Below are 26,709 nucleotides of genomic sequence, written 5' to 3'. Positions count from 1 at the left end.
TTGTAAGACACTGTGGATGGACAGGGTGTACTGAAGCAGAAACTCAGCACCCCGCTGAAGGATTTGAAGTGGCAGCTGCACCTGCAGCAGAAATAAGCAGACAAGCTCCAGGAGCAACTATGGGAGATCCTGGCCAACAGCAAGACCTGGAGACCAATCCCTCCCAGGCCTGGCAGCTGCTGTTAGAAGTGTAGATAAAATGAGAGATGGAGAAAGAATAGAAGGGGCTGCTAAAGGAGCTATAACCGAAGCTTGGTCTACACTATAGAGTTAGGTCAACATAAGGCAGCTTACATCAACCTAATTTTGTCAGTGTCTACACTACAATGCTGCTTCCGCCAAAGTAAGTGGCCTCCAGTATCTGTGTAGACCCTGCATTACTTACATCGGCTGTTGGCTGTCAGCCCCGAATGGGGATGACAGCTGGAGCCCTAGCCCCTCTCCTACCCCTCAACCCGCCCCAGTGATTTCCCCACTCTGGCACTTTGAGTGCAGAAGGTGGGGGCCAGCAAGGATTCTAAAAATTAATACTGACCACTCCAAGCTTGTATTAAACTCCCAGGGTTTCAGCTTTTCTCTGACCTTGGATGGGTAGATGCTGCCACCACCCAAGTGCAAAAACCCCTTTTAGAACCCAGGAAGGCGCACTTGGGAATTCCTTCCTGTGGGGTACCCTCAAGCCCTTTCACCGCCCCCTCCAGGGAAGAGCTGAGAAAGAAAACAAAGGAAATCAGCTGTTGCCACCAGCTAATTAAACAACATGCACAAACCTCTTTGGGGGATACAAATCCAATTCTGTTCTTAAAAAAAAAAAAAAAAAAAAAGTAAACATTTTATTAAAAAGAAAGAAAATACATCTGGAACTTAGGCTTTTTGCTAGGTTTAAAAAAAAATTACAGGGATTAAGCACCAAGATAGCTTCTTGAGATCCAGCTTAAAGTTACAAGCAAAACAAAGCACCTGGGGTTAGCACAGAGGAGTCCACAAGCCATTAAAAATAAAAGAGATAAACCTAATCACGTCTTCCTAGACATATCCTGATCTACTTACATATCTGGGGTTTTAAATGAGTTGTTTCTAGATATGATCTGATGATTTCCATACCTGACCCAAAGCTTTTTACAGCATAGTTCCAGCCCTGTCTCTGGTCTGTCCCCTCTCTCCGGAGAACCACAACAGACAGACAAAATTTCCCAATTTTAAAAAGTTCTAGCCTTCCCATTGGCTCTTTTGGTTAGGTGCCCACTCCCTTCCTTTTACCTGTGGACTTTTTAACCCTTTACAGGTAAAGCAAGTAGCTATAAAATCCCTGTTAGTAGCAGTTCTCTAACTGGCTGGCTGGGTGTCCATAAAAGGGAGCTACTCCCTCTCCTTCATCCATCACAGAAGCTCTTTACAATGACAGCAGGACTGAAGGTGATTCAGCAGAGAAAGGACAAGGTGCTGAAATCTCTGCTGCTCTGCAACCAGAAACTGCAACAAGATCTACAGGCTGCTATGCAGAGTTACTCAGGAGCATGGGACCAGCTGCACAGCATAGCTCTGCAAGCCCTCCAGGACCAGATCCAGATATCAAAGATCTAGGAGCTGGATCTGCTAAGGGACCAGAACATAGTGCTCAGCCTTGAGCAGTAGAAGCAGAGTAAGAAGGAGACAATTGTGAGACAACAGGATGATCTCAATGTCCAGCTGCAGGAATTCTTCTGAGCCAACAGCCACCTCTTGGAGCAAATGAAGGAAAAGGACTAAAAATGGTGGTCAAGGAGAGGGCAGAGCTGCATGAAGAGGACACAAACATGGATGCTGAGATGGAAAACTTAGTAACTGTTTACCAAGGGGTTGGCATCCCCATATGGTACTGGGGCAATGTCCTAGAACATGGTCCTGGAAGCATCCTGGAAGTTGGTGCCAGGAGACTGATTCACCACCCAGTGAAGGAGTTAGTATTGATGGCCATACAGAGGCTGTGGCATCTGTAGATGCCTCTGGATGGCAGTAGTCTCTAGAGCTACAGAACAAATGCAATCTCTAAGGGAGTGGAGAGAGTTAGAAAATAAGGTTGCTGTGGTCCACAAATGCAAGGCAGAAACTGTGGCATAACTCAATGCACTACAGCGGAGGTCGGGAACCTTTCAGAAGTGGTGTGCTAAGTCTTCATTTATTCACTGTAACTTAAGGTTTCGCGTGCCAGTAATACATTTTACATTGACGGGGCCGGTGGACGGAACCTCAGACTGGCAGCGGGCTGAGTGGGGCCGGCAGCCGGGACCTCAGCCCGCTGCCGGTCTGGGGTTCTGTCCGCCAGCCCCTGCTAGCCAGGGTCCCCGCCATCGGCCCTGCTCAGCCCGCTGCTGACCCGGGGTTCCATCCATCCAGGCCAGCAGCAGGCTGAGCGGGGCCGGCGGCCAGGCCCCCAGCTGGCAGGGAGTTGGCGGATGGAACCCCAGGCCGGCAGCAGAGTGCCACTGAAAATCGACTTGCGTGCTGCCTTTGGCACGTGTGCCATAGGTTGCCGACCTCTGCACTACAGGAACCCGGAAAGCAGTGTCCTTGCAGGAGCTAGAGGAAATATGCTCCTTAATTAGGATCCTGGCTCAAGCCCTAAAATGAGTCAGCCCACCTGAGGATAAAGGAGAAAACAAGGAACGACAGCACTTACTTTTACAAAAGGATCTGAGTGAGCTGTGTGAAACAATCCGTGGGTGGTCCCCCGTTATGAAGACCCAGACTAAGAGAACTGAACTACTATAAGGGGAGAAAGCAACCCTCAAGTGTGGATTGAGCTCAGAATGTCAGGCACAAGACAGCCAAGAAGAGGCAGTACTTCAAACTCCTGAAAGGGAAAGCTGCATTGTGGTCTACCATGTGTGGGTACTTTGTGTGGCAGAAATTATTTCATTTGTAGGGGAGCTCTTGTGATGGGTGGGAAGGGGAGTCATCTCTGATACTTTATACATTTTTTAACTGAAAATGTAATGGTGAAAGCACAGTTCTAGTTTTTGGAATAGAAGGTGCATGAACAGTGGTATTAAACCAGTATAAGGCTGGAAGGGCCTGCTTACTTTTGACTCTTAGTGATGTTATTGAAAAGACAAAGTTGTTGTACTTTGTATTGCAAAGCACACATTTGTGTTTCTCTCTGTGTATTTATGAATCTGCGATCTCTGCTTTGAAATAATTAATGCTACATCCATGTATATTACTAAACAGTTGTAACCAGATGCCACCAGGCTGGAAAGATTTGCAAAACCCTCTAATTTTTTATCAAAGATCATTACTAAAGTATTTAACAATTAAAAAGTCAAGCAGCCGGATGGCTGCCAACCCCTCAGATGACTAATTAATCTGCACTAATCAACAGGGGGTCTCTATGCTAATGTCGTTTTAACCTTGGCGATCTTCCTTTTTGCGGACGTCAAACGATAAAGAATAAACGCCCACCGCCCACCCAACCTAACCCCACCGACGGAGCAAAAAACAAAAGCAGCAGCAGCAAAAAAAAAAGGCAAATTAAAAACAGATTACACAGATGCGATTAAAGAAACAGTGGGGCCTTTACTGAATGGTATTAGTCTCATTAATGTCGCGGCTGCTGCCTGCTTTAGCGCTGCCACAGGAACCTGGAGCAGTTTGTGTGAACCAGAGTCGATGCACTTCGTGTTCCTCCCCACCCCCGGTCCGTGTGTATGTGTCACTCTCACACACACGCCCCGCCCCTCTTCCCCGCCAGCTCCGCCCAGCCCTCCGCCCACGCGCTGATTGGCCCGGCGGCGCCGCTCCCCCTGACTCTGGCAGGCGGAGTCCGGCGCTGCCTGGCAGTTGTTCGCAGGCACAGGAAGGCGGCGCGCGTGTGAGTGGCCGCGGCGCTCTGTCTCCAGCGGGACCTGGGGCCGGCGGCGGCAGCAGCAGCATCATGGGCAGCAGCTGACAGGCAGCAGCGCCGCGCAGCCCACCCCGCAGCCGCACCCGCCGGGGAGAGCGGAGCGGAAAAGTTCCTGCCGCCGCCGCTGCCGAGGGGGAACTTTGAGCGGGGCGCTGAGCCATGCCCGCCGTGAGCCTGTTGCCGCTGTTCGGCAGCCCCGCGGGGCCCGGCGCGCTGGGCGGCCCGCTGGGCGGTGTCCCGGGCGGCGGCAGGAAAGCGTCGGGCCCCAGCGCGTTCCGGTTGACGGAGAAGTTCGTGCTGCTGCTGGTGTTCAGCGCCTTCATCACCCTCTGCTTTGGGGCCATCTTCTTCCTGCCCGACTCCTCCAAGCTGCTCAGCGGCGTCTTCTTCCACTCCTCTGCCGCCCTACAGCAGCAGCCCCCGCCGCCCGGGGGGGAGCAGCGCGCCCCGCCGCCCGGAGCCGGCCCCGCCGCCGGGAGCAGCAGCAGCAGCGCCGGGGAGGCGGCCGCGGCCGCGGAGAACTTGGCCAAGATCCGCGAGGACCACGAGCGGGCTCTGCGCGAGGCCAAGGAGACGCTGCAGAAGCTGCCCGAGGAGATCCGCCGGGACATCCGGCAGGACAAGGAGAAACTTCTCCAGGACAGGCGCGGCAGGAAGGAGGCGGGGGCCGCTGGGCTACCCAGCCTGCTCTTCCGCAAGCCCGTCGGGGCCGTGGGGCGGGAGCCGGCGGACCCTGATGTCCAGCAGAAACGGGCCAAGATTAAAGAGGTGGGTATCCCCGGCGGCGGGGGGTGTATGTGTCCGCGATCGGCCGGGCTCGCTGGGCGCTCCCGGCTCCCCGGGCTGTCTCCCGGCTCACTCGCTACCCCCTTGTTTACCCCTTCGCCAGCGCGTTGTCACTGACAAGCTTTCCCCGGGTCGGTTATTTACAACTTGCTGAAGTGAGCTGAGGGGTTTCGCTGGCTCCTGCCAAAAGCCAGGAACTGGCTGATCGGCCTCCTCAAGGAGGCACGTTAGCGCCTGGGATATGCTAGGCGTTTCACAGGGTTTTGTGCAAGGTTTACACTGGTGCAGTTCAAAATGCAGCGTGGCCGCCCATGTGTCAGCGAACGCATGCACACTGGGGAGGAAGGGGTAACAACACTTCGCAGACAAACTACCGAGACTAGAAGCTCTTCCTGCCAAACACTCCTCTCCTCTGAGGAAGCCCGAGGACCGGGGCGCGTGAACTCCGAGCTGTAAAGTGCGGTGTTTAAACTTTGAAGCTCAGAGAGCCGTACGGTGGGAGGGTGGAGTGGCAGAAGGCTCCTGTGGCGTTTCCGAACCGCATCTGTGAAAGCATCGCCGCTACTCAGTGCTGTGCTAGGAGGTATAAGCGTATACTCCTAACTCAGTACAGGTGCTACTTTACATCTCAGAGCAACTGCCTTTGTATCCCGTTTATGTGAGTGTACATTCAGAAGCAAGTGTAGATTTCTGAGCAACACTTGGGGGAAGTATGAAACGCAGCATTTATTCTGTGTTCAGCAACAAGTCTTTAAAAGCATTTTACTGACTTGGTTTAACAATAAGTTTCTCATACAGTGTGAAGACCTCATTATGACTGTCATTGATCTAGTCCTTTGGGTGCATTGGCAATTCCTTACTGGGCAGGTAGATGATTATGTCAGTTTCTCCTCTCTCTCGAAGTCCCACTTTATTTCTCTTGTTAATTTCCTGTCTCTAGGCAGAAATCTCCTCCTGCCCCTTGATCTTTTTCTTACCCTCATCCCTTATTCTTTTTGCCTCCCTACTTAAGGAAGCTATTCAGGTATGGCTTTCTATCTTGTGTGATGTTAGATATGTGCAGCTTTCAGCCTGCTGCTACAAACTAACTCTAAGGGTATTTTGTCAGTTTTTACTTCCTGGTTTTCAGATATTCTTAACCTCTGTGCTGGTCCTACTCTTACTACTGTATACTTTGCTAAAGCATACATGTCTTGACTTAATAGATAGGAACTCAAATGTACCATATTTACTGATCATAGCAAGACATGACTGTAAAAAGCATTTAGAGAAAATTAGGCAGGCAGAGGGGAGATATGAATTAGACTCTGCCTGCTGCCCTCATTGGACCCACAGGGCAATGCACCCAGTTCTTCCACTTGCCATTTCTGCTTTACTTCTCATGAACACAGATGACAGACTTGTTTACTTCTGTTACTGCACTAGTATTGGGGGAGGGTGTGTCCTATATTAATTCCTGCATCAAATGTAAAAGAACTGTTAGTGGTGGGAGATGTAACAGAAGACTGAACTCCTCTATCTCTTCTGCTGCATTTCACATACATTGCAATACTTTGATTTTCAAATGTGTGTTGAAACCTTAGCCAAACTGTATTAATGTGAAGCTCTAATCTACAGAGTCAGAAAAAGCTGTTGTTTTATAGCATGTAATAGTGAAATGTATGACCAATAATATACATTTTGCAAACTCCTTAAAATTTTTATTTATTCAGACTGATCTGATTGTTCAGAAAGATTTAAAAGCTTGAACACCTCATACTAAACCTCTTTGTAGGGGAACTCCCACTTTTTTCCTTTCCTCCAGGGGTAAAGCGGGAAAGTGAAAGTTTTCTTGATGGAAAATAATTTTAAAAAATTATTTATTTTTTTACTGAAACTAATTATTCTGGAACATTCCAAACAAAATGAAAAATATTCCCTCTTGTAAATGTTGCTGGTTTTGACCAGCTCTAGTTCAACACTGATGTTGATTTAGATATGGGGCAGTATGACAATTTGTTTTCAGTTTACACTTTTAAAAACCCACAAAATTACACACAATGACATTAAAATCACAAAATCAAGCACTTGAAAGTTAGGAACTACAGAATGAAGGTTGCCCTTGCAACCTTAATCTGTGCCCCCAATGTATATTTCCATTATAATCTTTAATTATGAGATCCTATAATATTTGTTTCCCAGCTTCATTCAGTGCATAGAATGGGCAGTGCTCACCGAACGGCAAGAGCTAGTCTATATTTCTTTTTCTCTTCATTCAGTGTGTGCTCCCTTACTTAATTTCCTACACACCATATAAACCGTGCACTTAGTACAGTATTAATTTCCTCATGGGCATTTTTATGTGCTGTTCATGATAGCATCTGAGGGCTTCACAAATTGTCAGTTTATTTTCCCAGCACCCTAGTGAGGTGATCTTGTTTCTGTTTCACTGGTGGAGAACTGAGATGTAGATTAAGGCCATCTCTTCAAGTGTCCACTAATTTTGGGTGCCCAATATGAGATGCCTGGAACATGATATTTTTTCAGCATACTCAGTATTATATGGCACTTCATATATTCAGAGCACAGCTCCCATTGACTTCTGAGCGCTTACAGCTGCAGCTGTACTCCTGTACAGAACCCAGTTATCTCAAATTGGGCACCTGGAAAATGGGGAACAGAGAGTGGCCACCTGAGACTGGACTATAAAAAGAAAGGGGAGAGAACCCCATAGTTGTCCATCACTTGTGGGATTCAAGGAGCTGGAGCTTTTGAAATCACCAAAAGTTGGGTCCTTCAGCCAATGGTGCTGAAGTCTTTGGGAACAGATTAGGTGAGAAACTTGCTTAGGAAAAAGATGGGTAAATTGCTGAAAGTAAGTTTTTTTTTGTCTTGGAACTGTGTTTTTTGCTTTCATTGGCTTGTAACCCTTTTTATTTTAATTGCTTATACTTGGTATCACTTAATCCTATGCCATTTTGTTTAATAAACTTGTTTTAGTAAAAAAAATTCAATGCTATGATGTGAATAAGAGTGTTCACCCCAATTAAATTAATTAGCAGCGGTTACTGTTTCTTTAGAAGAGCAGCAAACTTCTGTGTGTGTTCCAGGAGAGCACTGGATGCTGCAGTGAGAAGTCAGTTGGGTAACTTGCGGTTCACTTCTTGTAACTTGTAAGGCAAGGTTAGGACTGGCAGGGTCCTGGAGAGTTTGCTGGCAAGATAAACAAGCTGGTGTCAGGGAGTTGTCACACAGCTAGTAATAGCAAAACTCTTGCTGAGGCGGTGACACAATAACAGTTTTGGGAACCTCAGCAGATTGTTATATTGGCCGTTGGTTTCAGGGAAATTTGGGAATAGGAGGAGGAGGTGTGTGTGTGACTTTGCAAAAAGTATCTGGGCAGTAGAAGGGAGAATGTGATGAACATGCTTGTAAGGCTGGTTTTGGTGTCAGGGCTGTGGGCTACAGTACATAGCACTTGTGTCACTGCCTGCCTTGCAATTTTAAGTGAATTAACTGTACTGGTGTGGGTTGAATCTGCAAGTGTCACAGCAGATTTCCTAAATTCTGAGGACAGAAGGGACAACTGTGTGATCATCTAGTCTGACCTCCTGTAGAACACAGGCCGTAGAACTTGCGCAAAATAATTCCTAGAGCATATCTTATAGAAAAGACATTCAATCTTGATTTAAAAATTCAGTGATGGAGAATATATACAACCATTGGTAAATTGTTCCAGTCGTTAATTACTCACAGTTTAAAAAATGCATGCTTTGTTTCTAGTCTTAATTTGCCTAGGTTCAACTTTGAGCATTGGATCGTGTTAGACCTTTCTCTGGTAGATTGAAAAGCCCATCAAATATTTAATAATGGACTCTTCAGTCTAGCAGATGAAGATATTTAAATATTTGTTCCCCATGTAGACACTTAAACTGTAATTAAGTCACCCCTTAAGCTTCTGTTTGTTAAGCTAAATACATTGAGCTCCTTGAGTCTCACTATAACACATGTAGATAGAATCAAATTCTCCACAGTGACATTCAACTGCCCGAGCCAGTATACCATGCTTTCTTTTCCTGCAGTGCTCTGCCTCCTTCACTACCCACATCTGTTTCTACAGCCAGTTAAGCAAATTTCCTACAGAGAGTAGCCTTGTTCACTGATCAACCCTGACTCAGTCCCTAACCACCCATTATTTGCATTAAATGAGACTGGGTGTGTGGGGGTGGGGGTATGGTGCACAATCATATGTTTAAAGACTATTATAATGGATATGCACAAGGGGGCTAACATAAGATTGCACAAGTATCAGAGGGGTAGCCGTGTTAGTCTGGATCTGTAAAAAGCAACAGACCACAGGACTTTGTTGCTTTTTATAAGATGCACAGTACTTATGAACATAAACGTGTCAAATCAGTGACAAGAGGGGTGAGGGGAAATATCTTCTATTGGACCAACTTCTGCTGGTGAGAGAGACAGCTTTTGAACTGACACAGAACTGTTCTTCCAGGCTGGGAAATGTACTTGGAGTGTCACAGCTAAATAGGAAGTAGAACAGATTGTTTAGCATAAGTAGTCCACCTTGAATAGACACTTAACACATTTCAAGGGAAATAGTGAAGCCTGCTTATTTTGAAACTCCACTCTGGAGTGAGAAAAATTGAGACCTGAATTGCTACATTGCTTTATTAGGGTGGAGTTCCATTCAGATGCGCAAATCCTCTTAGAAGGTAGTGTTTTACCTTCAGTGGCAGATGTGAGATGCTGCATTCTTAACTAAGTATTATCCCACAACTCCTCTTCAGAGGAGGAAGGAAAGGGGGAAAACACCACCAGTTATTGAAGCCTTTATGCTCTCCAAGCCTCAGGGAGTGAAGAAACGGCTGCTGTTGTAAGACAATGAAATGGCTTTGTCTACCAAACTTCTTCACTGCAAATAAAAGTAATACTATACTTCTTCGAAAGCCACAACTTCCTTGGAATCTTCACATTGGTAAGCCCATGTGGCTATAAAATGTTAAAACTGATGGCTTGTTGTTCTCCTTCTGTCTCTAGTAAGGTCATGAGACTATGTTGCTTATCAGTCTCTCTTTTTAATTATTTCACATTAACGGGTATGCAGACTAATCTTGCTAGTGAAGATATACCTTCAGATTAAAGCGCTGCTGTGGCGCACCCTCGGGGGAGGGTGTTTTTTCACATCCCTGACTGAGCGAGAAAGTTGCAGTACTGTAAAGAGACAGTGAGGCAACTTGTTTTCTCTTGGCCTTGCACATTGAAAGTAATGTAACTCCACGATGCAGGGATCATAAATTTATTTTGTTTTGTGCAACACCAAGCAAGTTGATAACTTACTAGTAAGTATATAATTAATTTGAGACTGAACCACATGGAATCTATTCTCCCTCACCCCTAGGTTGTAAATATAAGGGTTACTGTAGGTATAAGGATTTCTTCTAATCTATGTCACCAACATCTCTATCCCCCACCTTGTATTTCTAGCACTTGCTACGTTTCTGTTCCTCCATACAGTGGTGGTGCATTGGTGAAACTTCTCCTTTGACCCTTCTGTGTGCATGTGACTGTCCATCTGTACAGTTGGTTGGTGTGGTGGGTTTTTGTTTCAATCACAGAAGTATGGTCTGTGCCTTAAAGAGCTTACGTTTTAAAAATACAAGACAAAGGGAAGAGAATGGGAATTGACATGCAGTGAAGTAGTCAGATGGTGATTATTGGTCATATGCCACTGATAAAATTAAAAAAAAAAGTATATAGAATCTTGTATTACTTCACAACCTTATAATAATCCAGATTCTTGTTCATGTCATCCAGTTTCTCATAAGTCACAGTAGAAGTGAATCCTTATTAACTATTCTTTTTTTGGGGGGAAGGGTTGTTTTTGCGCACCCCCCCCCCCCCCCCCCCCACACACACACATTCTACCTGGACTACACTTCGTAAAAATTTTCCCGTCTAGTATTTGTATTTTAGGGTTTTATACTGCCACGGTAGATAGGCAATGTTGTTTATTTTTAGGATACAGGTATATGAAAGGCACAATTTAAATTTGTTTTTTTCCATTTTCCCAAATGTCTCCCATCCAGCTACAACTCTTGATTTGTGAAACTTAATTAATCTCTTTCTATCAGCTCATTCCTGGGATAAGGGTGGTTCTTACCTGTTCAAGTACTAACCACATCCAAACCTGCTTAGTTTTGAAAACGGAACATGAGATTATTAAGACTGGAAAAGACAGGGATTTGAAGCATCCACCTATTAACTCTTGAATTGTAACGTAACATGTGAAAAACCTGCTTAGTCAATTGTAACATTCAACTTTTTTCAGTATCCATATTTTTCAAACATGTCACACTTGTTTATTGACAATTAGATGCAAGACGAGCTTGACCGCCCAAATAATTGGCTCTTCAGAGTTATGGGAGAGCAAAAAGGTCTGAATGCTCTCTGCAAACCCCCGCACCCCCCCCCCCCCACCACCCAAAAATTGCCACAAAGATGCCTTGTCTGAATTTCTTAAGCTTACCACCACCACTGACTTCTTGGTAAAGATCAAACATAAATTTGAACTAGAAAGGATGAGGTTTGTTTTTTGATTGCTGATTGCTGGTATTTTTGCTTTTTGTTTTGGTGAAAATTACATAAGGTTGGGAGGAGTAAGGTTTAGAGTGGAATGTTTCCTGCATTTTTGGCTAAGATTATGAACTCATAATGGTAACTTCATGTTTTAAGGTTCACTTAGCCTGTGGCATCCATGCAGCATGAGGGAATGGAGTAAATCATAGTGTTAGAGTGCTGCTGCGGTAGGCAATAACTCCAGTTCTATGTGCACACTGAATGCAGAATAGCAGAACTTAAAGATTTATAAGTTTACTTTGAAATCCACTACTTACCAGATCTGTTTGCAGCTTATGTGAGAAATTGACAGGGAGGGTTTCAGTGGATGCCAGATGTGAATGAAGGCAACTGTATCTGCTATGAAAAGCTGTTCACTGCTAGTCAGAATTTGACAAAGCATTTTTTATGCAAGATAGTTAATTTCATTAGAAGCACTTGTACTGTGTAGATGACACTCTTTTAAAAAAAGCTTCGGGGAAAAAACTGCCATGAAGTTTGGTAAAGTCTGTTCTTGGGAAGATTGGGGTGTAGGTTCTCACCCTCCTGCCCCTCTTCCTCCCTCCCCCCGTGAAGAAAAGCTGTAATATAGCAAAAGGCCTCAAATTTTTATTTTAAGTGTATAAAATATACCTTAGCATATAGTGCTTACTCGACCAGATATATCTCTAATTTTATATTTTAACGAAGTCTTGCTTTGCTCATCTGAGGCTGCAAACTAAAAGTAGTTCCTGAATTTGGCTTTTATTATGGCGTATACTATACTGTGGAGTAGCTAACTATGTATTGTAATATGCTACCTCTTTCTTTGTCAATAAATTGTAGTTTGAGTTAGGATGACAGTAATTTTAAGAAAATGCACTTAAGCTAGTTATCCAAAGATTCCTATTGCCTTATTGCGCAAGAAGTGACAGCACAGTAATGCCATAATGTGCCTTGGGGAAATTGGCCGCCTCTTTAGTAATAGTTTACTCTTCTTACTTACTTATTCTTGGGTTGTAAGCTTGAGGAGAAGAATTTCATAGCTAGGCCAGGAAATGGAAGAATATGTGTGAAATACCAGTTCAACATGTTGGATCCTTCCTTTATTAAGTTGCATGTGGGGGGAGGCCAGGAAGGAAGGGAAGGGGGTGATGTTTAAAGAAAATGTGTGTATTTCAAGGCAGTGTATTTGTAATCTTGTCTTTTTCCTTCTGATGTTCTTAATTCAGCTTTGCAAAGATGTTATGAAAATTGTCAGGTCAGGCGTAAAATGGGAATTTACTGAAATAGCTTAATTGAAACACCTTCTGGAATACTTGTTGCTATTATAATAAAATACTTGGCAGCTTTTCTCAAAGTACTGTGTGAAGGTGAAGTACTGCTTTTCTCCAATGGGGAAACTGAATTCAGGTGGCTCACTGGAGGTCACACAGTGGGTCAGTGGTAGAGAATTGCACTCAGTTACCTGACTACCAATCTTCATGCTTTGTGCTCTAAACTATGCCCTGTTGTGCTGTCACTAAACCATAAGAGTAAGATACTATAACTGTTATCAGGCTGAGTAGCTCCTCAGGGAAGTAGTCTCACCGAGGTCAGCATAGGTTAAGCTTTTGGAATCTGGCCCCAACATAAGGTAGCTGTTGGCAGTAGTTTATGGTGATGGGTGTCCACTGCAAAGGTGAGCAAGTCTGAGCCCTGGTCTACACTACAGGGTTAGGTCAAATTTACCCACATTAGGTTGATTTTTATAATGAATGTGTCTACACGAGCAACCCTGATCCGTCAACCTTAAAGGGCTCTTAAAATTGACTTCTGTACTTCCCGGTGAGGGGAGTAGCACTAAAATCCACCTTGCTGGATCAAATTTGGGGTAGTGCGGATGCGAATCGACATTATTGGTCTCCAGGAGTGCTCCAGTGTGACTGCTCTGGACAGCACTTTCAACTCCGATGCACTAGCCAGGTACACAGGAACAGCCCCGGGAACTTTTGAATTTCATTTCCTGTTTGGTCAGCATGGCAAGCTCAGCAGCACAGGTGACCATGCAGTCCCCCCCAGAATCGCGAACGGGAGACACTGGATCTGATTGCTGTATGGGGAGAAGAATCTGTGCAGGCAGAACTCAGATCAAAAAGAAGAAATGCTAATATGTATGCCAAAATTGCACAGGGCTTGATGGACAGAGGCTACAACAGGGACACGCAGCAGTGCTGCGTGAAAGTCAAGGAGCTCAGGCAAGCCTACCAAAAGACAAAGGAGACAAATAGTCACTCTGGGTCAGAGCCCCATACATGCCGCTTCTATGAACAGCTGCATGGCATTCTAGGGGGGGACCCTACCACTACCCCACCATTGTCCGTGGACACCTGCAACGGGGGAGTCTCACGCAACACAGAGGAGGATTTTGTGGATGAGGACCGAGAGGAGGAGAATGTGCAGCAGGCAAGCGGTGAATCAGTTCTCCCCAGCAGCCAGGACCTTTAATGCACACAGCAAGCAGTAATAACAATGGCACTACAGGTTGCGTTGAGGTCTAACCTCGTCAGCAAACAGCACCAGCGTTTTAAACGTTCAAAGGCACATTCTACCACCATTCTGCACTTGCTCAGCCTATAGTTGAACTGCTCCTTACTACTGTCCAGGCTGCCTGTGTATGGCTTCATGAGCCATGGGAGCAAGGGGTAGGCTGGGTCTCCCAAGGATAACTATTGGCATTTCAACATCCCCAACAGGAATTTTCTGGCCTGGGAAGTAAGTCCCTTCTTGCAGCTGCTCAAACATCCCGGAGTTTCTAAAGATGCGAGTGTCATGCACCTTTCCCGGCCATCCCACGTTAATGTCGGTGAAACGTCCCTTGTGATCCACCAGTGCTTGCTGCACCATTGAGAAGTACCCATTGCGGTTTATGTACTGATTGGCAAGGTGGTCCGGTGCCAAGATAGGGATATGCGTTCCATCTATCGCCCCACCACAGTTAGGGAAACCCATTGCAGCAAAGCCATCCACTATGACCTGCACATTTCCCAGAGTCACTACCCTTGATAGCAGAATGTCAGTGATTACATTGGCTACTTGAATCACAGCAGTCTCCACAGTAGATTTGCCCACTCCAAATTGATTCCCAATTGACCGGTAGCAGTCAGGCATTGCAAGCTTCCACAGGGCTATTGCCGCTCGCTTCTCAACTGTCAGGGCAGCTCTCATCTTGGTATTCCTGCACTTCAGGGCAGGGGAAAGCAACTCAGAGTCCCAGGAAAGTGGCCATACACATGCGAAAGTTTTGCGGCCACCGAGAATCATCCCATACCAGCAACACTATGCGGTCCCACCAGTCTGTGCTTGTTTGCTAGGCCCAGAATTGGTGTTCCACTGTATCAACCAGCCCCGCTGCCGCCATTATGTCCCAATTGCCACATCTTATGCTTTCAGGAACATCTGTGTCCGTATTCTCCTCGTAATCGTCCTTGTGCTGTCGTCTCTTAGCCAGGTTCTGCACATACTACAGTATAATGTGCGAGGTGTTTACAATGCTCGCAACAGCAGCGGTGAGCTGAGTGGGCTCCATGCTTCCTGTGCTATGCGTCTGCATGGGTAATTCAGGAAAAAAGGTGCGAAATGATTGTCTGCAGTTGCTTTCATGGAGGGAGGGACTGACGACATGTACCCAAAACCACCCATGACAATGTTTTTGCCCCCTCAGGCATTGGGAGCTTAACCCAGAATTCCAATGGGTAGCGGAGACTGGAAGAACTGTGGGATAGCTTCCCACAGTGCACCGCTCTGTGAGTCAATGCTAGCCATGGTAGTGAGGACACACTCTGCTCACTTAATGCGCTTAGTGGGGACATACACAATCGACCTAATTTCGTAGTGTAGACATACCCTGAAACTTGCTCTTAAAATATATGCTGGCCAATAGGTCCAAATAGTTAAACTATCCTTTAACTATTTGTTAACTTTAACTATTTAACTTAAAGTAGAGTACTGTGGAGGATGGTAGGATGCTCTACCTTCCCCCCCCCCAACATTTTTTTCCCGTCACCCCATCTCTTCAGTTTGAGTTCTGCTGTAACCAAGAGCCACTTCCATTGGTCTCATTAGTTTGTACAGGAAATTGATATATTTGGTATAAGCAAATGTACTGCATTTTTATTAGCTGGTGGTGAGGAAGATATGGGTATTGCTCATTCTGATGCTTTTAATTTTTAAAGCCTTTGCCAACATATTAACAGCAGGTTGTGTGCTCATCCAGGTATAGTCTCTTACTTATTAGAGTTAAGCACACATAGCACTTGAGGGAATGCTGTTTGTGTTCCTAAATTTGCATTCCTAAAGTATCTAAATTATTTAAGAAATACAGCAAGTGAATTAAGTCTGCCTAAACATTTCTTAAATCTCTCAACCTAGAATTCTAATAAGAAATAGCACAAGAATCAAAAGGCAGGATAGATAAGAAAATGTTGAAGGGCCAAAAAGCTATGTTGTATAAAGGGTGGGATGATGATTTAGAACATCCTTTAATCATTTAAAAAAGACTTACTTGCTTTTCAAAGCTTCCTTCAGAAGAATCAACTTTTCCTCTGAAAGTGGATGGAAAAGTTACAATTAGGAAAGAACATGTTTCTGTGTGGTTCTCATTCACATGGGCATATGTCTTTTGTCTGTATTTACTACAGACACACTAACTTGTATCTATTGAAGTGGAAAGGAAGAAGGTAAAAGTAAAATCATTGTCTAGTACTCATTATCCTTTCCTTTCACTCTTTTCTTTTCTTGTCTTACCTGGTTGATGTGTCCATGTCCAGGGATGCCTTTACTGTTCAGCAACATGGAACTTATCTCTATCAAACCTCTGTAGTCTTTGATTTCAGTATTGTTTAAAGTGTAGCAAGAAGAGGTCTTGCATTAGACAAATATAATTTGTTACTTGAATTAATGGCTGGCAGCACTGAATTGTTCTCCTCAAAGAAAAAATAGTTCAGTAGTTGCAGGCTTTTTACATGCTTAACAGACTACATAACACAAATGACCCCTATGTCTTTAAATTCCTTCCTGTTTAGCTTTCTTTCAAAGATATATGAAATAGCCTGTGTGAAAGAATACCTAAAGGGTTTTTTTTGTTTTGTTTGGATGGGGGTGGGGGGAGGCAGAGGAGAATATTGCTTTGGAAAATTGAACTGGTTAAGGAGTTAGTATTTCTACAATTGACTAAAATGCGCACACATGCAGGTCCATTCTTCCTAGCTCACTGTTTTCTGTCACTGCTTTTCAGCACTAGCATCAGTATTTGTGCCGACTGGTTCCCTAAAATACAGCTTTGCCAGTACTGCTGGAAACCTGCTGCTTGTTACCGTGGTTGTAGTTCTCCACCCATCTGTGATTCTGAGAATTGCAGTCCAAGTTGGACCTAGGTAATCATTTTAAAATACTTAAACCAAAACTAAAGGAGTGGAAGTAGGTGTAAATGTACAGTAATAATTATTTTGAGCCCCTGTAACAGAAACCTTAACTGCTGTTCAGACACTATTGGAGATGTACCTCTGTACTGGAATGTGATAATACTACTTTATTATATTGAAGTGGTTCTTTTGACAAGCTCGTCAAAACTGTGGATGTCTGAACACAAACTGCATGCCAACTAATATTTGCATAACTAGCCATGACACGGGCAGACCAGGTGTTAGCTCATACCAAGGAGCCTGGGACTCACTGAACACTGGCAAACGCATAGCTGGAAACCAGTCTGGCTCTCCTGTGTTAATATTGTTAAAATAGCTATTAGAGTTGTACAAATGTTTAGTCTTTAGACTTTGATACATGCAGCATCCTGCAAGCCTTTTATAATCTTACTTAGGGTATGTCTTCACTACCAGTGGCAGCGCTTTAACGTGGCTGTGTAGTTGCGGTACCAGTGCTGGGAGAGCTCTCTTCCACCCCCACAAGGGGAGTAGCTACCAGTGCTGTCTACACTGCCACTTTACAGGGCTGAAACTTGCATCACTCAGGAGGGTTTTTTTCACACCCCTGAGTGTGAAAGTTTCAGTACTGTAAAGTGGCAGTGTAGACAAGGCCTTACTTCATTACATGAGATATGGATATTATAACTGTCAAGGCTCCTTCCCCACTCTGAACTTTAGGGTATAGATGTGGGGGCCTGCATGAAAACTTCTAAGCTTAACTACCAGCTTAGATGTGGTCTGCTGCCACCACTCCCATTGTGCTAATTCCCTTTCCTGGGTAGCCTTGAGAGACTCTTCACCAATTCCCTGGTGAATACAGATCTCAACCCCTTGGATCTTAAACAAGGAGAAATTAACCATCCCCCCTCCTTTCTCCCACCAACTCCTGGTGGATCAAGATCCAACCCCCTTGGATCTAAAAAACAGGGAAAATCAATCAGGTTCTTAAAAAGAAGGCTTTTAATTAAAGAAAAAGGTAAAAATCATCTCTGTAAAATCAGGATGGAAAATAACTTTGCAGGGTAATCAAACTTAAAGAGCCCAGAGGACCCCCCTCTAGCCTTAGGTTCAAAGTTACAACAAACAGAGGTAAACACCCTAGTAAAAGGTACATTTACAAGGTGAGAAACAAAGATAAACTAACACGCCTTGCCTGGCTGTTTACTTACAAGTTTGAAATATGAGAGACTTGTTCAGAAAGACTTGGAGAGCATGGATTGATGTCTGGTCCCTCTCAGTCCCAAGAGCGAACAACCCCCAAAACAGAGCACAAAACAAAAGCCTTCCCCCGCCCGCCCAAGATTTGAAAGTATCTTGTCCCCTTATTGTTCCTTTGGGTCAGGTGTCAGCCAGGTTACCTGAGCTTCTTAACCCTTTACAGGTAAAAGGATTTTGGAGTCTCTGACCAGGAGGGATTTTATAGTATTGTACACAGGAGGGCTGTTACCCTTCCCTTTATAGTTATGACAATAACATTTAAGTTTGTTCTGTCACGAAAAATGTTTGCTACAACTGTAAACCCCCACAATAAAGAGCTAAGCATTATCAAGTGTGAAATACTAGTTTACCACAAGAAGTGTAATCTCCTCTCCAAAAGAAGGCCTATAGAAAACAGACAAACCTTTGTGCAACACCAGTGGACAAAAGACTTTACTGATTGCGTCCCCTCATGCCCAAGAATGAGGCTGTGTGCGCAAGCCCTTGTTCCACCCCAGTTTAAATGCTGGGAAGGGACTAAAAATCCCCATTAAGGAGAAATTATCACTATGCTGCTTGGAATTTGAAGAGGGCAATATTTCTAAGCATAAGCATACTTAGCTTGGGTTAGCCCTAAAGGACATAGAGCTTGCACATCACAGAAGCTTCTATTACTTTTTGAAACCTAAGACTGAGACTCATTTGTGTGTGTGTGTTCCTTCTTTAACCCTGGAATAAAGAAATAGTTATTTACTACTAAATCTGTAATTTATTACAATTTTGGCTAAAAGCATTTTTTTCTATAGTACAATTGACCTGGGGTTAGTGACTTGTTCTTTAGGACTGGGAGTAAGCTGAATATTGTGATTTTGTGTGTGTGGGAGACCATCACAAAAGTAGTCTTGCCTGGACAGCAAAATAGACAGTCCCCTTGAGCACTCAAGTCTGTGATTACGTGTTAAGGCTGTTATAATGCTTGAGGAGTTCACACTTGACACTTGGTTGGTGGAATCTAATTTTAGAACAGACCTATATCCGTATAACTGTCACTCAGGGCATAGCTACACTTGCGAGTTAGAGTACATTAAAGCAGCCCAGTGCGCTCTAACTCACGACCCGTCCACACTGTCAAGGCACGTAGAGCGTCTGACTCCGTGGCTAGAGCGCTCCTGGTACTCCACCTTGGTGAGTGGAATAACGTTTGATGAGTCCCCCTGGAGCGCCATGGTGCCAGTGTGGACACCCTGGTCTGTTAATGCGCTCTGATCGGCCTCCAGAAGTGTCCCACAATGCCTGTTCTAGCCACTCTGGTCATCAGGAATTGATTCTGAAGCACTTAGAGGAGAGGAAAGTGATCAGGAACAGTCAGGATGGATTCACCAACGGCAAGTCATGCCTGACTAACCTAATTGCCTTCTATGAGGAGAAAACTGGCTCTGTGGATGAGGGGAAAGCAGTGTATGTGTTGTTCCTTGACTTTAGCAAAGCTTTTGATATGGTCTTCCACAGTATTCTTGCCCCCAAGTTAAAGAAATATGGGCTGGATGAATGGACTATAAGGTGGATAGAAAGCTGGCTAGATCGTCGGGCTCAACGGGTAGTGATCAATGGCTCTATGTCTAGTTGGCAGCCAGTTTCAAGCGGAGTGCCCCAAGGGTCGGTCCTGGGGCCGGTTTTGTTCAGTATCTTCTTTAATGATCTGGAGGATGGCGTGGACTGCACTCTCAGCAAGTTTGAAGATGACACTAAACTGGGAGGAGTGGTAGATACGCTGGAGGGTTGGGATAGGATACAGAGGGACCTAGACAAATTAGAGGATTGGGCCAAAAGAAACCTGATGAGGTTCAACAAGGACAAGTGCAGAGTCATGCACTTAGGACGGAAGAATCCCATGCACTACTACAGTCTAGGGACTGAATGTCTAGGTAGCAGTTCTGCAGAAAAGGACCTAGGGGTCACAGTGGACGAGAAGCTGGATATGAGTCAACAGTGTGCCCTTGTTGCCAAGAAGGCTAATGGCATTTTGGGCTGTATAAGTAGGGGCATTGCCAGCAGATCGAGGAACGTGATCATTCCCCTCTATTCGACATTGGTGAGCCCTCATCTGGAGTACTGTGTCCAGTTTTGGGCCCCACACTACAAGAAGGATGTGGAAAAATTGGAAAGAGTCCAGCGGAGGGCAACAAAAATGATTAGGGGTCTGGAGCACATGACTTATGAGGAGTGGCTGAGGGAACTGGGTTTGTTTAGTCTGCAGATGAGAAGAATGCAGGGGGATTTGATAGCTGCTTTCAACTACCTGAAAGGGTGTGCCAAAAAGGATGGATCTAGACTGTTTGCAGTTGCACCAGGTGACAGAACAAGGAGTAATGGTCTCAAGTTGCAGTGGGGGAGGTTTAGGTTGGATATTAGGAAAAACTTTTTCACTAGGAGCGTGGTGAAGCACTGGAATGGGTTACCTAGGGAGGTGGTGGAATCTCCTTCCTTAGAGGTTAAGGTCAGGCTTGACAAAGCCCTGTCTGGGATGATTTAACTGGGAATTGGTCTTGCTTTGACCAGGGGGTTGGATTAGATGACCTTCTAGGGTCCCTTCCAACCCTGATATTCTATGATCAGTTTGAACTCTACTGCCCTGCCCTCAGGTGACCAACCGTCAGACCCGCCCTTTAAATTCTCTGGGAATTTTGAAAATCCCCTTCCTGTTTGCTCAGTCAGGCGTGGCTCAGTCAGGCTCTCAGCTAATCTTTCCAGGTGACCATGCCTCCATGCGCCAGGCGATCCCCTGGAGCAATGGTGAGGTGCTGGACTTCTTCAGTGTTGGGGCGGGGAGGAAGTTATGCAGTCCCAGCTATGCTCCAGCAGTAGGAATTACGATACCTTTGGGCAGATATCAAGGGACATGATGGGAAGGGGCCATGACGGAACGCTCTGCAGTGCAGGGTTAAAGTGAAGGAGTTGCGGAATGCCTTCTGCAAAGCCCGCAAGGCAAACCGCCGCTCCGGTGCTGCCCCCACAACCGGCTGTTTCTACAAAGAGCTGGATGCGAGACTTGGGGGAAACCCCACCTCCACTCCGAGTACCACCGTGGACACTTCAGAGCCCAGTCTAATAAGACAGAAGGAGGAGGAACAAAGCGGGAGCGAGGGTGCTGAGGAGGAGGAAGACACCCCTGCATCCCTAGATGCATGCAGCCAGGAGCTGCTGTCAAGCCAGGAGGAAGGTAGCCAGTTGTGACGGCCAGTGCTTGGGGAAGGACAAACAGCAGAGGAGGTTTGCGGTAAGCGGCTTTTATTTTGCTGCCTCTGTAAAGTGTTGCATTTTGCCTTTACAGAGGCAACCTTGAGCTCTCAGCTGTCCGTGTTATCACTGGCCAAGAGGCTGCAAAGAATCAGGAAGAGGCCACGTAGAAGCAAAGAAAATATGCTGCATGCAGCACTCCCTTAATGAAAATCAAAAAGTGCAGGAGTGGCAGGAGTGAAACAAGGGTCTGCCAGCAGAATGTGGATCGCTGGCACCAAAGCACAGAGCGGCTGATAAGCATCATGGAGCGCCAAGCGGACCTGATCCAGGCGCTCGTAGCCGTGCAGGCGGAGCACTACCGCGCCTGTCCCCCCTGCAGCCCTTGTCCCAAAACTTTCCCTTGTGCCCCCATGTCACCTCCAATCCACTTTCCCCAACATCCGGGTTCTTGTTGCCGCCAGCTGCCTCCAACATCTGTAGTTTCACCACCCAGCCATGAAAACTATGACCCTTACTGCACTAAACCTCCATCACCATGCAGTATAGCCATCCTGAAGTGCAGCACTCATTGCACAGCACTCCAGACAGGAAGGCTGGGTATGTTAACAGGACATAAGCAAATCTGTGATGGTACCTTTCCCCACCCCACCCCCTTGCCCTTTCTGTTTCCCAAGCAGTTGTTTCTTATCAATAAATGGATGTTTTTGCTTTGAAAACATTCTTTATTATTGCATAAAGTAAGATACCTTAGCCCAAGAAAGCAACAGGCACTGCAAGTCAGTGTATCATACGTAGCAAACACAGATTCCTACTAACATTGGAACCACTGCACTTCACTCCCGTGCAGGGAACCAGACGTTACTGGTGGCTTTCAGCCTCAAATTGCTTTCTGAAGGCATCCCTAATCCTTGCAGCCCCGTGCTGGGCCCCTCTAATAGCCCTGTTCTCTGGCTGTTCAAATTCAGCCTCCAGGTGTTGAACCTCTGAGTTCCATGCCTGAGTGAATCTTTCACTCTTCCCTTCACAAATGTTATGGAGGGTACAGCACGCGGATATAACTGTGGGGATGCTGTTATCAGTCAGTTCCCCTGCCTAGGGTTACCATACGTCCGGATTTCCCCGGACATGTCCTCCTTTTGTGTGCTAAAAATAGCGTCCGGGAGGAATTTGTAAAGCTCTCACAATGTCCGGGATTAGCAGAGAGTGGCTGGGAGGGCTGCAGGGAAGTCCCGGGCTGGACTAGGGAGCAGCTGTAGAGGAGCCGGATCCGCCCTGCATTCTGAGCAGGCAGCTCCTTTGCAGCCCAGTCCGGCAGCACTGTGCAGGGCCAGACCGGGTTTTGTTGTGCAGGGCCAGACCGGGTTTTGTTGTGCTCGGGAGCTCAGCCACGTGTCCGGCTCGGCTGCACAGAGCCCAACACTCTATTCTGAGCAGCAGGGTAAGGAGGTCAGGGGGCAGGAAGGTTCTGGAGGTGGAGGTCAAGAAACAGGGGGGGCTTTTTGGGGGCAGTGGAGAAAGTTTTGGGCAGTCAGGGTACAGGTAGGGGGTAGGGTCCTGGGGGGCAGTTGGGGGGGGTCTTAGGAGGGGGCAGTTAGGGGACAAGGAGCGGGGGGGGGGTAGGGGGCTGGGAGTTCTGGGGGGGAGCTGTCAGGGGGCAGGAGTGGAGAGAGGGATCGGAGCAGTCAGGGGACAGGGAGCAGAGGGGTTTAGATGGGTTGGGAGTTCTGGGGGGGGCTGTCAGGGGGCAGGAGTGCGGAGAGGGATCGGAGCAGTCAGGGGACAGGGAGCAGAGGGGTTTAGATGGGTTGGGAGTTCTGGGGGGGCTGTCAGGGGGCAGGAGTGGAGAGAGGGATCGGAGCAGTCAGGGGACAGGGAGCAGAGGGGTTTAGATGGGTTGGGAGTTCTGGGGGGGGCTGTCAGGGGGCAGGAGTGCGGAGAGGGATCGGAGCAGTCAGGGGACAGGGAGCAGAGGGGTTTAGATGGGTTGGGAGTTCTGGGGGGGGGCTGTCAGTGGGTGGGGAGTGGTTGGATGGGGCGTGGGAGTCCCAGGGGTCTGTCTGGGGGTGGGGGTGTGGATAAAGGTTGGGGCAGTCAGGGGACAAGAGGCAGGGAGGCTTAGATAGTCCTGGGGGGCAGTTAGGGGCAGGGGTCCCAGGAGGGGGTAGTCAGGGGACAAGGAACGGGGGGAGGGTTGGGAGGTCAGGGGGGGGCGGGAAGTGGGAGGGGGAGGGGCAGGGGCGGGGCTAGGGCGGGGCTCCTCCCGTCCTCTTTTTTGCTCGCTGAAATATGGTAACCCTACCCCTGCCCATTCAGGTTCTTCAATAATTATTACAACAAAGTTAGGTACTATAGTGCGGAGTTAATCCTACCATCCATCCTTGAGGATGTTGAATTCGTTCCTTTAAAAAAAAAAAGTTGAATAGCAATTTTGAATAGCAATAGCAGATTATAAATTCATTAGCTGGCTCTCTGGACAATCCCAGGGCATTGAGAAGGAAAACAAAGCAAATCTGCACCGCAGCTTGATGAGTCTACAGATATTGTTGGATTGGGAGAAACTACTGCTTTTGTTTTGTTTTGTTTAAATGTTTAATTGTGCAGATAAGCGTCCTCACCACTAAATTTATTTTAAAAAGAAATGTTCAGCAGGAATAGTAACACTGCATCTACATGGATGGTTCTATAGTTCGACAAACAGTTGTTGCTTAACTTAAAACAAAACTTGTGAACGTGGTCTGTATTGATGCATGCATACAGTCAATGTTCCTTTTATCACCTCACCTACTTCTTGGTTTTTCATTTTACCATAAATTTGACTATTGTCTCATCAGGGCAGGACTTTCTTGTTCCCTCTATAATACCTGGCACAAGAGTCTGAAATAAAGGGAATTATAGTAGGGTGAGAACTTACTTCAAAGAATCAACTGTTTGTCTCTCCAGTAAACACCTGGAAATGCTGACTGAATCTGTTGACCAACTTGTGTATGAAAATATTTAATTTGTAAACTGTGTACCACTTCTGGCTATAAGTATTAAACAAGTATCTGGACAAAAGCTGTGAGGCGTAAAAAGTAGCAACTCTTCAAGTATCAACATGTGTGCGTGAAACTCCTTTTCCTTGTAGTGGCTGTGAATAAAAACAAAACATAAATCACTTATAACTGGATGTTTTGATAGTATGTTTTGCAAGTATGAAATTAATAATATAGAAATGGATATGCTATAAGATTAAAGTTCATATATATGGTGATAAACACTTTGAATTGGTTTCATTGAAGTGCATCTGGAATGGCAGTTTTAATTTATTGTTCTTCATATACGTTTATATGATTATAAATTTAATAATTTCTTCAATCAAAGAAATAAAATCAACAAAGACTTGTTATAAAGAGGATGGTGATCAGTTCTCCATATCCACTGAAGATAGCACAAGTAGTAATCCAACAGCAAGGGAGATTTAGGTTAGATATTAGGAAAAGCTTTCTAACTATAGGGTAACTAAGCTCTGGAATAGGCTTCCAATGTATGTTGTGGAATCCCCATCATTGGAGGTTTTAAGAACAGGTTTGACGAACACCTGTCAGGGATGGTCTTGGTTTATCTCAGCACAGGGGCTGAACCTGGAGACTTTGAGGTCCCTTCCAGCCCTACATTTCTATGATTGTGTGACATACTGTCACTATCTATTATACCTCAAATACAAAATCTCTTTACCTGCAAATACTGTTGAATTAAACATAAGGCTGCAGGCTTTGAATATGCTTAATATTTGACAATTATTTTCTGCCTTTTCTGACTGAGATTTGCAATACTCTATCAGTATTTCAGATATTGAATTTAGTAATAGTTTCTGGTTAAATCAGATATAGAAGAAATATAAATGTATCACACTGTAGAGTTGACATTGCATTTGATCTGTCACTGTTTTGCAGATCTTTAAGGATTTCTAAAAGTGAGACTGTCCTCTGGTGGTGTGGTGTTTTTTTGCTTTTGTTTTTTATGTTAAGTCCTGAAACTTTTAAAAATCCCAACTTGTCTTGTCTTAGAAATATTAAATGCAGTTTGGTCTTCCCTAGTCTTGCTTCTGGAAGACTCTGTGGGCGGTGGTGTGTGTGTGTGTGTTTTGTGATTGCCATCTTTTCAATGTTGAAACTTTAACAAAAACCAAAAGCTTCACATAATCAAAATGCTAGTCCACTAAACATATCAAACACATGAAACAGAAAATAGGTTGACAAGGAATCTCTTCTGTTACCAAGCATTCATTCCCTTGGCTCATGTCACTTTACTAATTCTCCAGTCATAGTAGATGGAACCTGAATTCCTAATTAAAAAAACACGCAGGAAAGGAAATAAAAACCTTTTGGGCCTTCTTTAAATGTCATAAAAAAGTAGAAAAAGCACACAAAATCTTCCTTTCTAGGCCACTCTAAAACATACTTCAAATGCACAATGTCTATTACTGCTGAATAAAAGTTAATACAAGCACTTCCTCTTTGTGTCTGGGTAACTTTATTTTAAAGTGTAATACTGCTTGAGTTTATAGATCTGGCCTTGCTACAAAACATATTAAAGTAATCATGAGGGGTCTTGAGCTTTCTAAATTCTTCCCAGGCACACAGTCAGTCGTAACTACTCAACCACTTCTACAGCGTAGCATTGCTAACTTGTATTGTGCTAATATATTGCATTGGCTTTCTTGTTTTCCTTACTCCTATTGAATCCATTAATATAACAAATGGATTCCTTTGTTTGGTTGTCTCCAGAGTTCTGATCTTCCTAAAATTGACTACTATAATCCTACACCTATACAAAGTTGTTAAAAGCATCCAGGTTGGCTGTATTTGAAGACTAATTTTCCCTCTACTGTTAGTTTTCCTAGTGTTCAACTCACTATTTTAAATTATATACAATCTAAATAGTCTTATAAATGATTACAGTAGTGACACAGATTGTACCCAGAAGCTTGCTTTCTTCCAGTGTGAGGGTTTTGGCACACATTTTTTCTATTGTCTTAGAACTTAGCCCTGATGTAGAAGAGTCAGTAGTGAAATGCTGAAAATATGCATGTCAAAGGTGGTGGTGAGGAAAATAAAAAATGAACCGTCTGTACAAGATTTACCTGGGCAAAGATACTTTCCCACATCAAAATAAACCCTCTGTCCCCATAACTAACCTTGGCAATTCACCCTAAAATCTAAGCAATCATTGCTCTATCACATAAGGGTGGAAATGAATTCTTCCTGTGAAGAACGTTTTTGCCACCAGTCTTCTCCTCCTCCTCCTACCCCTGCAAAAAGAGATCTGTGAGCACAAGCATCTTCATCTTTCATGGAAGGGTTAGTGAAAAGAAGAGGCTTTCCAGTAGTCAGGCCCCAAGCCATTTAAGACTGTATGGATCAAAATCAATTGGATTCCAGTGCAGACTATGGAGCACTTATGTAATGTGTTTTTTGCTTGAAGCATTGCTCATACAGCAAGCGCTTGTTTCTGTAGGAGTTCACTGCAGAACTTGGGTAGATGCCAAGTTACTTCATAGCTTAAATGGTA

General features: G+C 45.1%; 1 protein-coding gene across 1 annotated transcript in view; it reads left to right on the top strand.

Moving 5' to 3' along the window:
• Nucleotides 1-3,898: 3,898 nt before the first annotated feature.
• Nucleotides 3,899-26,709, top strand: part of MAN1A1 (mannosidase alpha class 1A member 1) — a 216,425-nt gene continuing 193,614 nt past the window's right edge. Inside the window, exon 1 of the mRNA XM_005280172.4 lies at nt 3,899-4,651. Within this exon, the coding sequence (XP_005280229.1) occupies nt 4,043-4,651 (609 nt within the window). The 5' untranslated portion in view covers nt 3,899-4,042. The remainder of the gene's footprint in view (nt 4,652-26,709) is intronic.

Source organism: Chrysemys picta, chromosome 3, assembly GCF_011386835.1.
Source record: "Chrysemys picta bellii isolate R12L10 chromosome 3, ASM1138683v2, whole genome shotgun sequence".
NCBI lineage: Eukaryota > Metazoa > Chordata > Testudines > Emydidae > Chrysemys > Chrysemys picta.
The sequence above is the reverse complement of the archived record's forward strand: the minus strand, read 5'-3'. Positions and strand labels throughout refer to the sequence as shown.